Source organism: Medicago sativa, chromosome 6, assembly GCF_051527215.1.
Source record: "Medicago sativa cultivar Bolivia chromosome 6, Bolivia_mono, whole genome shotgun sequence".
In the NCBI taxonomy this organism is placed as follows: Eukaryota; Viridiplantae; Streptophyta; class Magnoliopsida; order Fabales; family Fabaceae; genus Medicago; species Medicago sativa.
Window position 1 is genome coordinate 12,901,753 of NC_140754.1, and position 14,529 is coordinate 12,916,281.

The window sequence follows — 14,529 nt, forward strand, 5'->3', positions numbered from 1 at the left end:
GTATTAAAAATTGTAAATTGGACTAGCTAATATTTGTTCGAGTGTACAGGACCACAGTTAAAAAGTTACATCATTAATTGGTTCTGAATGAGCAAATAAAGAGCAAAAGAAAATGAAGCTTAGGTGATTCTGAAGGCAATTCGCTCCTGAAGTCAAGCTGATCCTGAAGAAATAGCGCTTCTGAAGAATAGTGTTCCTGAAGACAAGAGGTCCAGAAGCCACATTATCAGAAGCTACATCATCAGAAGCTGAAGAAGCTGCACCATCAGAAGCTGCAGTAGTTGCTTCATCAGAAGCTGCATCATCAGAAGCTGCCTCATCAGAAGTCATTTCACCAGAAGCTGAAGATCAACTGGATTTGCAAAAGATTCAAAGATTGAAGAATCTACATTGCAAAAGCTGTCTATTGGATTCGAAAACATAGCAGAAAATTAGTGGAACATTGCAACGGTCATTTCAAAGGCGTTTGAAGGCATGTGCTTACAATTTGGACGAAAGCGTTGACATTGTACTATTGTACGAACTGTACAACCACCTTCTCCACTACTCTGTTTTGTGTCCACGCTACAAGACAAGAAAACAGCTCCAGAATACCGCTTCGCCTGCATAGATGTTCCTTTGGATAAGGAATGGATTTCAAATTGGTTCTTCATAGGACAACAACCAAATCAGGCAAAAGATCATTGGTGAAAGATCAAGCTTCAACAACGACTCTTTGGTGTGCTGGCAATTTCACAACGTCTCTTTCACACCTCTACATAAAGGAGTGAAGACCTAGAGATTTGGTAATGCAAGAACGCTGAACGAAAGACTCACAACATTTTACAAGTGCCAAACCTCTGCTGAAATTGTTCTGCATTCACTTAGAATTTCTGTGTCTTAAAGTCATATCTTAGAAATTCTTAAGTCCATTGAGTCTGTATCTGATTTGTATTGTGAGCACCTCTGATTGTATATCAAGTGTTCAACCTTAAACAATTTTCTGTGTAATTTTGTTTAGTTAGGAAGTCTCTTGCAATTGTGCTTGAGCAGGAAGTCTCTTGATTGTGTTCTTGAGCAAAGGAAGTCTCTTGCTTGTGTGCTTGAGCAAAGGAAGTCTCTTGCTTGTGTGCTTGAGCAATTGCAATCAGATATTACTCTTAGTGAAATCTCCTTGGAAGTGCAAGGGGGACTGGTCTACTTCCGGATTGTGGAAGGAACCAGTATAATTGCTTTGTGTCGTTCTTCTTCTCTCTCTCTGTTTTATTCCGCTGCATTTAGATTCTGATTATCACTTCAGAAGCTGTCTCGCTTAGCTTCTGATCAGTGTGTTCAGTTTTTAGGAGAAACGAAGAATTTTTCTAAAACACAATTCAACCCTCCTTCTTGTGTTTTTCTCACCTTCATGCCTTTCGTGGTTCGAGGCATCTTACCTCTGATACTTCTTGTCATAGATGTGGTGCATCTGTTGAAAGTGATATGCATACTCTTCGTGATTGTCCTATGGCAATGAATATTTGGAGGCACCTTAGTCCTATTTATGCTAACGACTTTGATGACATTCTGTCATTACGTAATATTAGGGACTTATTGTGACATTTTGATAGAGTTCTCATGCAATTTATACTGTTCTGGAGTGCAAAAAGCTTAAAATATTGAAGTCTGTTCGAAGGAAATCGCGCCACGCCAATTTCAAGCCGTGCTGCGATTTTTGAAGCAAAATTACATCCTCCCTGTTTGAGGGAAATCGCGGCACGCCAATTAACAAGGCGCGGCGCGATTTTGATGGGTCAGGCCCATGACTTCTATAAATACTGCACTCAATCTGAAGAACAAGGGTTACGATTTTGGAGAACGAAAGTGCGATTTTAACACCCAGAAGGCTGCAGCGGAGAGGATTTCATCATCTCTAACCCAGTTTATGTATGTTTTAATTCTTTCATTGATTATGCTATTTGTAAACTCAATTATGAGTAGCTAAATCTCTTAGAGATTGGATCCGAGATGAATCTTTGTAACCCTAATTGACACATGTTGCTGTGAAACTCTATTTTGTTTATGAATTCAATTCTAGTTTATTCAATTCAATTGTTCTTAATGCTTTTTATATCTTGATCACATATAACTTGATTTCGTGAGAATGAATGACCACTGACCATGGCTTTCAACTTAGACCTAATTGAATTGTTCTAATAAACAGGGTTAGTCTAGGAATAGATAATCGTTTGTTAGTGATAATAGGTTAACGTTCGGTAAAACCTTCAAGAATTATTAGACCACCTAAGGAATTAGGGGCTGTAGTTTAAGAAGAGGGTCCTAACTCAAGGGATTGATTAGGGCTATTTTGTTAATCATCGTAAATTAGAAAAGGATTCATAACAAATAGGTGCAGTAGACCAATCAGGGGAACTTAGAGGATTCGACGGATCTGATCTCATCTTTCTCTCCTATTTTCTTAATCAAATCTTTACTTTTTATTTGATTTCTTAAAATCAAACCAAATCTACTGCCTAGTGGCAAACCAAAAATAACTTTTATACATCCTAATTATATAACGCAAATTGAATTATTGAAGTTAAAAACAGTCCTCGTGGGAACGATATTTTTACTACTTCGATAGTATTTGGTGCACTTGCTAAACGTCTATCAAGTTTTTGGCGCCGTTGCCGGGGACTGTTGAATTATTTCAACAAGGCAATTACGTTATAATTTAGGGTTTTTGCAATTTAATTTTCTGTTTTTAATTTTTATTTTTCTGTTTTCATATTCACTTGATTACCTTGCGTTGTGCAGTGCTACTAAGGTATTTTGCTGTTTATGCGAGGTAAACAGAGCTCTGACGACTTAGAGTACGATCCGGAAATTGAAAGGACTGCTAGAGCACTTCGGAAAGCTGTCCGATCGCAAAGGTTAGCTCAGTCCGTTCCACCGGGTGTTCGAGAACAAGTACCGGAGCAACTCTCAAGTGAATCTGAAGCAATCTCTTCTCCTAAATCTGCAACTATGGAAGGAGAAGGAGTTGTACCACCAAGACCTAAGCTTGGAGACTACGGGTTAGCCACTCATCGCGGTCAACTGACCCACACTTTTCAACCAGCTAACCCCGTAGCGTTCGACATCAAGACAACTGTCCTCAACGGTTTGAGGGACAAGCAATTCGATGGGACTGAAGCTATGAGTCCTCATGAACACTTGAGCCGCTTTGCTGAAACCTGCGAGTTTTGTGTGCAACCAGCAACCGTGACTGAAGCACAAAAGAAGCTAAGGCTATTTCCTTTCACCTTAACGGGAAGAGCAAAAGATTGGTTGCTAACAATTCCAAACGGGACTGTCCAAACATGGGAAGAGTTAGAGCTGAAGTTCTTGGAGAAATACTTCCCTATGTCTAAATATTGGGAAAAGAAGATGGAGATCTCTAACTTCAAGCAAGGAGAAGGCGAATCATTGTATGATGCTTGGGAGCGATTCAATTTGCTTCTTAAGAGGTGCCCTAATCATGAGTTCACTGAGAAACAATACCTCCAAATCTTCACCGAGGGGGTAACACCAAACACTAGAATGTTCTTAGATGCTTCCGCGGGAGGTAGTCTCAAAAGTAAAACTGATCATGAAGTTCAAGCTCTAATTGAAAACATGGCTGGCAATGAGTATCGTGATCAAGCTAAAAAGAAAGAAAGAGGAGTGTTTGGGGTGAGTGAACAAACTGCTATCCTTGCTAACCAAGCAGCTATGAACAAACAAATCGAAGCTCTAACTAAGGAGTTTCAAGGCTTCACTTTGGCTCATAAGCAACAACAAGTGGCTGCAATCAAATGTGACTTATGTGGTGAAGAACATCCCAACGGTGAATGTGTTCCGGAAGGATCAAGTGAAGAAGCTAACTTCATGGGAGGTTATCAAAGGCAGAATCAATACTACAATTCAGGCATTAATAAGCATCCAAATCTAAGCTACTCAAATAACAATGCTTTGAACTCTCAGATGCTCACTCCACCTCAACAACAACAAAGGAAGCCATCAGCTCTTGAGGAAACTATGATAAACTTCATGAAGATGACTCAAGGCAACTTTGAAGAGATGAAGAAGAGTCAAGAAGCTGAAAGAAAAAACAATGAAGCTTCTAGGAAGATGCTTGAAACTCAACTGGGGCAATTGGCTAAGCAGTTGGCTGAACAAAACAAAGGCGGATTCTCAGGTAACACTAAAGATAACCCTAAGAATGAGTCTTGTAATGCTATTGAATTGAGGAGCAAAAAGGTTTTGACACCTTTAGTTCCAAAAGCTCCAAAGAAGGTTGATGAAGTAGTTGAGGTGGAGGAGAATGATGTAGTTGAAAAAAATGATGAGGGTGTAGTTGAAAAAGAAAATGATCATGGAGTAGTTGAAAACGAAAGGAAGAAAAAAATAGAGGGAGAAAAAAGTGAGAAGTTAATTGATGAAGATTCAATCTTGAGGAAGTCGAAGAGTCAGATTTTGAAAGATGGAGACAAACCACAGGTTATTCCATCATATGTGAAGCTTCCATACCCTCACCTTTCGAAGAAGAAAGAAAAGGATGAAGGCCAATTCAAGAAGTTCATGCAACTTTTCTCACAACTTCAGGTGAATATTCCTTTCGGTGAAGCTCTAGATCAAATGCCGTTATATGCTAAGTTCATGAAAGACTTGTTGACTAAACGAAGGAAGCCTAAGGATGATGAGAACATAGCACTTTCTGAAAATTGTAGTGCTATTCTTCAAAAGAAGCTGCCACCTAAGCTGAAGGATCCTGGTGCTTTTACTATCCCTTGTTCAATTGGACCGGTAGACATTGGAAGAGCTTTATGTGACTTGGGAGCAAGTATCAATCTGATGCCTCTTTCAATGATGAAGAAGCTTAAGTGTGGGGAACCAAAACCAACAAGAATGACCATTACTTTAGCTGATCGGTCAATCTCTTATCCTTTCGGTATACTTGAAGATGTGCTAGTCAAGGTTAATGACTTGGTATTTCCAGCAGATTTTGTGATCTTAGATATGGCTGAAGATGAAGATATGCCACTCATCCTAGGAAGACCATTCCTTGCAACTGGCCGTGCTTTGATTGATATTGAGAAAGGAGAGCTAATGTTGAGATTCCATAAGGAGCAAGTAGTGTTTAATATATTTGAGGCCATGAAGCACAAAGATGAAAATCCAAAGTGTTACCGGATTGACATTGTTGAAGAAATAGTTAAAGATGACTCTTGTGAACATCAACCAACACACCCTCTTGAACGTGCAATTGTGAATTCTATAGCAAAAGGTGAAGATGATGAAGATCTTGAAGTAAGTGAGTGTGTGAAGCAACTAGCAGCAAGCAAGCAAGAGTTGGGTCCGGTAAAAATAGAAGAATTAATGGGTAAGCATTCTATAGATGCTCCTATTTTGAGTAGAGAAGGAGAGAAAAATCCAGAATTAAAAGAACTCCCTTCTCACTTGAAATATGTTTTTCTCACTAAGGATGCCTCTAAACCAGTAATCATCAGCAATACCTTGACACCTTTGGAAGAAGAAAAATTAATGAGGGTGTTAAGAGACAATCAAGGAGCTTTGGGGTGGAACATTTCTGATTTAAAGGGTATTAGTCCAGCTTATTGCATGCATAAAATACACATGGAGGCTGAATACAAACCGGTGGTTCAACCTCAAAGGAGACTTAACCCAACAATGAAGGAAGTGGTAAAGAAAGAGGTGCTGAAGTTACTAGATGCAGGTATGATCTACCCTATCTCAGATAGCTCATGGGTAAGTCCAGTTCATGTGGTACCCAAGAAAGGAGGAATGACGGTGGTAGCAAATGAAAAAAATGAATTGATACCTACCCGCACCGTCACTGGTTGGAGAATGTGTATAGACTACCGGAGGTTGAATACCGCAACAAGGAAAGACCACTTTCCATTACCATTCATGGATCAAATGATTGAGAGATTGGCTGGCCAAGCCTTTTATTGCTTCTTGGATGGGTATTCAGGGTATAATCAAATTGCAGTGGCTCCGGAAGATCAAGAAAAGACTGCCTTCACTTGTCCATTCGGTGTGTTTGCTTATCGAAGGATGCCCTTTGGGCTGTGTAATGCGCCAGCAACCTTTCAAAGGTGCATGCTTTCCATCTTCTCTGATATGATAGAGAAGAACATTGAGGTATTTATGGACGACTTTTCTGTTTTTGGTAAGTCTTTTGATCAATGCTTGTTCCATTTAAATGTTGTACTTAAAAGATGCACTGAAACTAACCTTGTTTTGAATTGGGAAAAATGTCATTTTATGGTAACTGAAGGTATAGTTTTGGGGCATAAAATAAGTGCTAAAGGCATTGAGGTGGACCAAGCTAAGATAGAGGTTATAGAGAAACTTCCTCCACCAATCAATGTTAAAGGAGTGAGGAGTTTCCTGGGGCATGCCGGTTTCTATCGGCGGTTCATAAAAGACTTTTCTAAAATTTCCAAACCCCTCTGTAACCTCTTGGTCAAAGAAAACGAGTTTAATTTTGATTCTGAATGTTTAAATGCTTTTTCTTTGATTAAAAACAAGTTGGTGACTGCACCAATAATCATTGCACCCGATTGGGATTTACCTTTTGAACTTATGTGTGATGCAAGTGATTATGCTGTTGGTGCAGTCCTAGGCCAACGCAAGAACAAATTTTTCCATGCAATTTACTATGCAAGCAAGGTTTTAAATGAAAATCAAGTTAACTATTCCACAACTGAAAAGGAATTGCTTGCTGTAATCTTCGCATTGGAAAAATTTCGTTCTTATCTAATAGGCTCCAAAGTCATTGTTTTTACAGATCATGCAGCTCTCAAATATCTCTTAACTAAAGGGGATTCAAAGCCTCGACTGTTGAGGTGGATCCTATTATTGCAAGAATTTGATCTTGAAATTCGTGACAAGAAGGGAGTCGAGAACGTGGTAGCTGACCACCTCTCAAGGCTGGAAAATGATGAGGTAACAAAGAAGGAGAAGGCCATCAAGGCCGAGTTCCCTGATGAACAGCTGTTTGCTATTGGAGAAAGACCTTGGTTTGCTGACATGGCAAACTTTAAGGCCGGTAACATAGTTCCTGATGATATGACCTATCCGCAGAGGAAAAAGTTCTTCAAAGATGCGAACCACTACTTGTGGGATGACCCTTATCTGTTTAAGGTAGGTACTGACGGTTTGATTAGACGTTGTGTTGCAGGTGAGGAAGCACATAGTATCATGTGGCACTGCCATAGCTCAGCTTATGGAGGCCACCACAGTGGAGAAAGAACAGCTGCAAAAATTTTGCAAAGTGGATTCTGGTGGCCCACCCTTTTCAAAGATTGCCACGACTTTGTCACAAGATGTGACAGATGCCAAAGGACAGGTAACATATCAAAGAGGAATGAAATGCCCCTAAAAGGAATCATTGAAGTTGAACCATTTGATTGTTGGGGTATTGATTTTATGGGACCATTCCCTTCCTCTTACTCTTATCTCCATATTCTAGTCTGTGTTGATTATGTCACAAAGTGGGTTGAAGCGATACCATGTGTTGCGAATGATGCTAAAACGGTTGTCAACTTCCTTCAAAAGAATATTTTCACTAGGTTTGGAACCCCTAGAGTATTGATCAGTGATGGGGGGAAGCATTTTTGCAATAATTTTCTTGAAAATGTGCTCAAAAAGTATAACATTAAGCACAAAGTTCCAACTCCCTATCACCCACAAACTAGTGGTCAAGCAGAGGTTTCAAACCGACAGCTGAAACAGATTCTGGAGAAGACAGTTGCGTCAAATAGGAAAGATTGGTCTAGGAAGTTAGATGACGCACTGTGGGCATATAGGACAGCCTTTAAGACCCATCTTGGGTTCTCACCCTATCAGTTAGTCTATGGGAAGGCATGTCATCTTCCAGTCGAGCTAGAACATAAAGCTTATTGGGCCATTAAGGCCTTAAATTTTGATCAAATAGCCGCTGGTAAGAAAAGAATTTTGAAACTTAATGAACTTGAGGAGATGAGGCTTAGAGCGTATGAAAATGCGCTCATCTATAAAGCCAGGACAAAAAGGTATCATGACAAAAACTTAGTGTCTAGGGATATTAACTGTGGACAACTAGTTTTGTTGTATAATTCCAGGTTGAAGCTGTTTCCTGGGAAGCTCAAGTCAAAATGGTCTGGACCATTCTTGGTCAAAAGTGTGTCACCATATGGAGCTGTTGAACTAGTGACACCTGAAGGAGATCGAAGTTTCAAAGTAAATGGACAAAGAGTTAAACCATACCTAGGTGGCGACCTACCAAAAGGAAGGGTGGCACTCATTCTGAAGGACCTCTGAGGATCCTTGGCAGTCAAGCTAGTGACGATAAAGAAGCGCTGAGTGGGAGGCAACCCACTAGATTTACTTTGTTTTTAATCTATTTTCTTTTTAATGTCGAATTCCATTGAACTTATTTCCCTATTGTAATTGCTCCTGCACTTGTTTATTATTAATGAATTTGTTTTGTTTCATGTGACCTATTCCAGTTTAGTAACAGTTGTTTGATGAAACGGTATTCCAAAAGTTCTAAAGGAGGGGTGACTTGATTCAAAGGCGAAGTGTACGGCGTTGCTAGGTAGTCACATACTCCCAGAAATCTCAGCCATAAGGTTCATTGCCAAATTTTGTTTTTCAATTTACTTATATTTAGATTAGTTTTCCATGCAACTACATTTCTAGAACTTGCATTGTTTCTCTATTATTGATTGGTCTTTGTCAATTACACACTGAGGCAAAAGTGCTTGGTTCTGTGAGCCTTTTTGAAGCCTACCCTGTTTTAATTTGTTAAATTTATCCTTTCTTAACCAATTGTGAGCCGGTAGGATTAGAACTTTTTGTTCGGTGACAAACTACATTACAAGCCTAGAGACTTTTAGGACTTGTCCCTTAATGTATTTTCTGAGTTAAGGCATTGTAGAATGTTGCTAAAGATTAAGTTTGGGGTTGCTATTGGAATTTGTAACCAACTAAGTTTGGGGTGGGGGTACTAGAGAATAAGAGAACAAAAAATGAAAGAAATATGAGATTGTCATGCAAAATATACACATAAAAATGGTGTATCAAAAAAAAAAAAGAAATTGAATGATGAAAAAGGGACAAAACATTGAAAATCCGAGTAACTTCAAACTCGATTGTCCCTAAATGTTAAAAATATTCTCTAGTACCTTTGCATTGATTGTATTTCCACAAGGTGAATGAATGAAGGATTGAATTTTGTGCTTTAACTTCCGTAGGAATGCCTAACTCAAATTTTGTGTAGCCTACTTATCCAAATATATCCCACCTTCCACCTAAGCCCCGTTATAACCCTAAAGACCTCAAAAGTGTGTAATGATATTGACTTTGATTGATGTTTAGAAACTTTTCAAGCGTATGGTAATATGTAGACTTGCATGTCGACTGGTAGAACCCTGTTTTAATTTGATGCGAGGAGTTGTGAATTGGTGGATGCGAACAAGTCAAACTAGCTCATCTTTAGCTAGAAGGAGAATGAACTTTTGGGTACTATCGTTTTGTCAGGTAACTGTTATTTTACTGTCGTTTGTCACTGTTGCAAGCAAATTCCTTGAGGACAAGGAATGGTTTAAGTTTGGGGTTGTGATGACATTCTGTCATTACGTAATATTAGGGACTTATTGTGACATTTTGATAGAGTTCTCATGCAATTTATACTGTTCTGGAGTGCAAAAAGCTTAAAATATTGAAGTCTGTTCGAAGGAAGTCGCGCCACGCCAATTTCAAGCCGTGCTGCGATTTTTGAAGCAAAATTACATCCTCCCTGTTTGAGGGAAATCGCGGCACGCCAATTAACAAGGCGCGGCGCGATTTTGATGGGTCAGGCCCATGACTTCTATAAATACTGCACTCAATCTGAAGAACAAGGGTTACGATTTTGGAGAACGAAAGTGCGATTTTAACACCCAGAAGGCTGCAGCGGAGAGGATTTCATCATCTCTAACCCAGTTTATGTATGTTTTAATTCTTTCATTGATTATGCTATTTGTAAACTCAATTATGAGTAGCTAAATCTCTTAGAGATTGGATCCGAGATGAATCTTTGTAACCCTAATTGACACATGTTGCTGTGAAACTCTATTTTGTTTATGAATTCAATTCTAGTTTATTCAATTCAATTGTTCTTAATGCTTTTTATATCTTGATCACATATAACTTGATTTCGTGAGAATGAATGACCACTGACCATGGCTTTCAACTTAGACCTAATTGAATTGTTCTAATAAACAGGGTTAGTCTAGGAATAGATAATCGTTTGTTAGTGATAATAGGTTAACGTTCGGTAAAACCTTCAAGAATTATTAGACCACCTAAGGAATTAGGGGCTGTAGTTTAAGAAGAGGGTCCTAACTCAAGGGATTGATTAGGGCTATTTTGTTAATCATCGTAAATTAGAAAAGGATTCATAACAAATAGGTGCAGTAGACCAATCAGGGGAACTTAGAGGATTCGACGGATCTGATCTCATCTTTCTCTCCTATTTTCTTAATCAAATCTTTACTTTTTATTTGATTTCTTAAAATCAAACCAAATCTACTGCCTAGTGGCAAACCAAAAATAACTTTTATACATCCTAATTATATAACGCAAATTGAATTATTGAAGTTAAAAACAGTCCTCGTGGGAACGATATTTTTACTACTTCGATAGTATTTGGTGCACTTGCCAAACGTCTATCAGACTTCTACATACAAGATTGTCAGATTTGGTTCAAACATCATGTTGTTAGGGAGACGAAGAGATCTTTCATAGTGGCCTGCTATGAAATTTGGAGGAATAGAAACGAAGAGATTTTTCAAAATGTTAGGAAAGCTACATGGGCATCTGTCAATAACATAATATCATATCATTCTTACATGGTTCATGCTCTTGGCCCAACAAATAAATGCCATGTGACCCATCAAGTGCGTTGGAATCCTCATCCGAAAGACTTTATTAAAATTAATGTGGACGGACCTTCTTTTGGTAATCCTGGTATTGCAGGTATTGGAGGTCTTTTGAGAAACAATAGGGGGAATTGGATTCATGGTTTTTTTGGATATTGTGGCAGAGCTACTAATTTATTGGTTGAACATTCAGCTATTTGGAAGGGTCTTCAGTTGGCGTGGGATCTTGGTTACCGGTCTATCATCATGTAATCTGACTCTCAAGCAGCTTTGGATCTTATTGTTGATACTAGACAAAATGATTTTCATCCTCATGCAACTTTGTTTTCTCTCATTAGGAAGCTTTCTTCTCTTCCATGGGTGGTCTCTTTTAGTCATACTTTGAGAGAAGGGAAAGAATGTGCTTACTGGTTGGCTAAATTTGGTGCAACTAATATCGACTCCTTGAAGATGTGGACTTCTCCTCCTCCTCAATTGGATATCATCCTGCTTGCGGATACCTCTGGGGTATTTAGGCATAAGATTGGCTAGTTTGTTTTCTTGTCTTTTAATTTCCTCTTCATCAAAAAAAAACATCAGGTCCCTAAAAAAATTATTTCTAATTTTAGTCCCTCTAACCTTCCTGTTATCGATTTTAGTTCCTACTTGTTCATAGAAGTTCGTGTTCAAAATGAATTTACATGATGACATTTCATTAATGAGACATTATAATATTATTAGTTTAATTTTTTTTCTTTGGTAGCCGAGGTTTGAACCTCGAACCTTGCATATATTATGCATTGTCCTTACCAACTGAGCTAAGTTCACGAGGACAAATTATTAGTTTAATAATACAACTATTTAATTTTTTTTCTAGTTTATCAATAACTTCAAATTAAAGATTAAATTGTTAACTTAATGATTAAATAGTCGAGTTAATTAGTTAATCATATTTTTAGGGGTTAAAGTGTTTTAACCCCTGCAATATATGTCATTTTCGGGTTTACACCCTGTAATTTTTTTTTATTTATTTACCCCCTGTAAAAAAAATCTTAAAAATCCCTTAATAGGTAATTCAAAAACCAAAAAATAAAATTCATAAATTTTTGTTTTTTAATGGCCTATTAGAGAGATATTATAAAAAAAAAATTACTGGGTGGTAAATAAAAAAAGAAAAAAAAATACAGGGTGTAAACACAAAAATGACCTATATTATAGGGGGTAAAGTCTGTCAACCCTATTTTTAGATCTCAACAATGATACTCCCTCCGTCCCTTAATGTAACCCCCCTTTGCATTTTTCACATTTCTTAAAAAAAGTTGTCAGTGTAATTAATGTGTCTGTTTTGTGTATTAATATTACCAAATTGTCATTTGTTTGTATGTGTATTAAATTTGACTATTCATATTTCAAGACAAGTTAGTAGTATTAATTAGAGGTATGTTTAGGAAAAAAGTAATAAATGCATCTAGTAATTTGAAAAGGGAGTTACATTTAGAGACAAAAATAAAATCAAATGGGTGGTTACATTAAGGGACGGAGGAAGTATATTATAAAAAAATAAAAATAACCTAAACCAAAACTGCCAGATTTTAAACTTGGGGAATCAACTGCACAAAATATTGAAAATAGAGACCAAAACTATAATTAATCAAGCTAAAATAAAATGAATTCATGTATTTACCTCCACATTATTTTATTATTATAGTAAAAAAATTGTGAAGTATATTTGGTGGAAATACGGGACCCCACATGCTTTACATAAGAAAAAAGATGGGTAGACACCTTTTTTTACACGCCTCTCATGTACACCCCATGTGTCAGGGGTATTTTAGTAATTTTGCATCACATCATCACTCTTTTTAGATATCAAAAGACTTATCTTTCCACTCTACAAGATGGGTAAGACAAGCGAGATAATTTTTCGGAAATATGTCCACCCCAATTCCACCACGACTGAAGCATATCATATCAGGATTATAAGAATTGTCTAAGAGCCTCGCACTCTAAAATCTAAATCACCTTGTTCTTCGATCACTTAATTAAGACGGGCACTTAATTAAATCTAAATCACCTTGTTCTTCAAGTCTCTAGCGGGCTGCCTCAAGTCTGCTCACCCTAAATCCACTGAATCAGAGTCGTGAGAGCTAGTATGAAATATTGAAACCGAATCTAAGGCTAGCTTGTCAAAATCTGTCCACAAGTTGTGTCCTCATAGGACAGCTGCTCGGATAAGGGTTGGGGGATTAGAAACTTTAGTCAATCATTATAAAGGTTAACTCAGATTCTTGACACGTAAAAATTGTTCTACCCTAAGTACAGTGTATTCCGATGAAAAAGGAAACTATTGATTGAAGTCTACAACAACAACAACCAAGCCTTATCTCACTAAGTGGGGTCGGTTACATGGATCAAATGCCGCCATAATGTTCTATATTGATTGAAGTCTAATGACTCAAAACAATCACCACCTTTCATTGACTGTAGATCTCATGTCCTAATGAATCAAATTCCAACAAGTAATTTTTGTAATCTTAATTATTGAAATTTTATTAGATATCTATAGCTCAAAACTCATTAGGAGTCCATGCTAACCAAAGCTCTGCTGTTTATGTTGTTTAAGTGTGATCACAAGTTCTACACATAGTTAATGTGTCTCGTACCTTTGTTCAACACCAATTCCTTGTCCTTTCTACCACTTTTACCATTTTTTTTATACAAGTCAAATTTACTTTTGAGTAATTTTCAAGTTTTGCACATATTGGTCAATCATCACATGCTTGCTTGTACCATTTTTTTTTCAAACAAACCAAGGGATTAGAACACAAATATGAGAAAATTAAATTAAATTTTCTTCTACCCATAAATAAAATCATCTCAAGAAACATGGCCTTTAATCTAAAGATTTGGCCCTCTTTGATAAAAAAATAATAATAAAATAAAAAGTGGATATATATCTGCAACATTTTATTTTATACACTCTACTTTATCATTTTTTTATACAAGTCAAATTTACTTTTGAGTAACTTTTTTCATTTGCAATTTTTGCCACTCAAGGACCACATCACATGCTTGTACCATTTGATTTCCAATTTTCATACAACCACTAAGAGGATCCAAGGGTGAAAGAAGAAGAGAATTGGATATAAAAAGGGGGAAATTTTCTAAGAATAGAGGCGTTGTTCAAACAAGCGATATCTCTCCATTGTAACAAAAATTCAAACCACCATTCTCTCTTCAGTTCTTTCATGTTTTCCAAGCTAGCAACTATCCATATTTTGCACAATTTTCAAAAGAAAATGAAATATGTGTTTGTAACATGAGTAGTTAGTGGACTTGGCAAACGAGATAAAAGCTACCCACTTAACCAATGTTTGGTATCACCGTTGGTGTATCAAAATTACCATGATTCATCATTATTTTCTAAAAGTTATACTTTGTAGCTTTCGTAAAATCACATCAAATCACCGTGATTCTGACATACTTACCATGATACCCAACACACACTTAGATTCACTCTTATGTTTTGTCGGTGTTTCTAAGTGAAGGAGTTGTTTGTGGACTCACGACAAATGAGTTTGTAAATTATCTTTTTCTTTTCATCGTCACATTTTGTCAAATATAAAAAACCTCCATTCTTTTT

At 37.3% G+C, this 14,529-nt stretch overlaps 1 protein-coding gene across 1 annotated transcript; it reads left to right on the forward strand.

Annotated features, from left to right (window-relative positions):
- The first annotated feature begins 10,877 nt into the window (after positions 1-10,877).
- Positions 10,878-11,438, forward strand: LOC146912945 (uncharacterized). Its single transcript, XM_085720813.1, has 3 exons — positions 10,878-11,004; positions 11,101-11,155; positions 11,246-11,438. Exons 1-3 carry the CDS (start codon positions 10,878-10,880, stop codon positions 11,436-11,438), a joined length of 375 nt encoding a protein of 124 aa, XP_085576939.1.
- The last annotated feature ends 3,091 nt before the right edge of the window (positions 11,439-14,529 follow it).

Coding starts and splice junctions, on each gene's coding strand:
- LOC146912945 (XM_085720813.1), top strand. CDS start 10,878: ATGGTTCATGCTCTTGGCCCAACAAATAAATGCCATGTGACCCATCAA. Junction 11,005..11,100: donor TGGTAATCCTGGTATTGCAG/GTATTGGAGGTC, acceptor TTGAACATTCAG/CTATTTGGAAGGGTCTTCAG. Junction 11,156..11,245: donor GGTTACCGGTCTATCATCAT/GTAATCTGACTC, acceptor TTCTCTCATTAG/GAAGCTTTCTTCTCTTCCAT.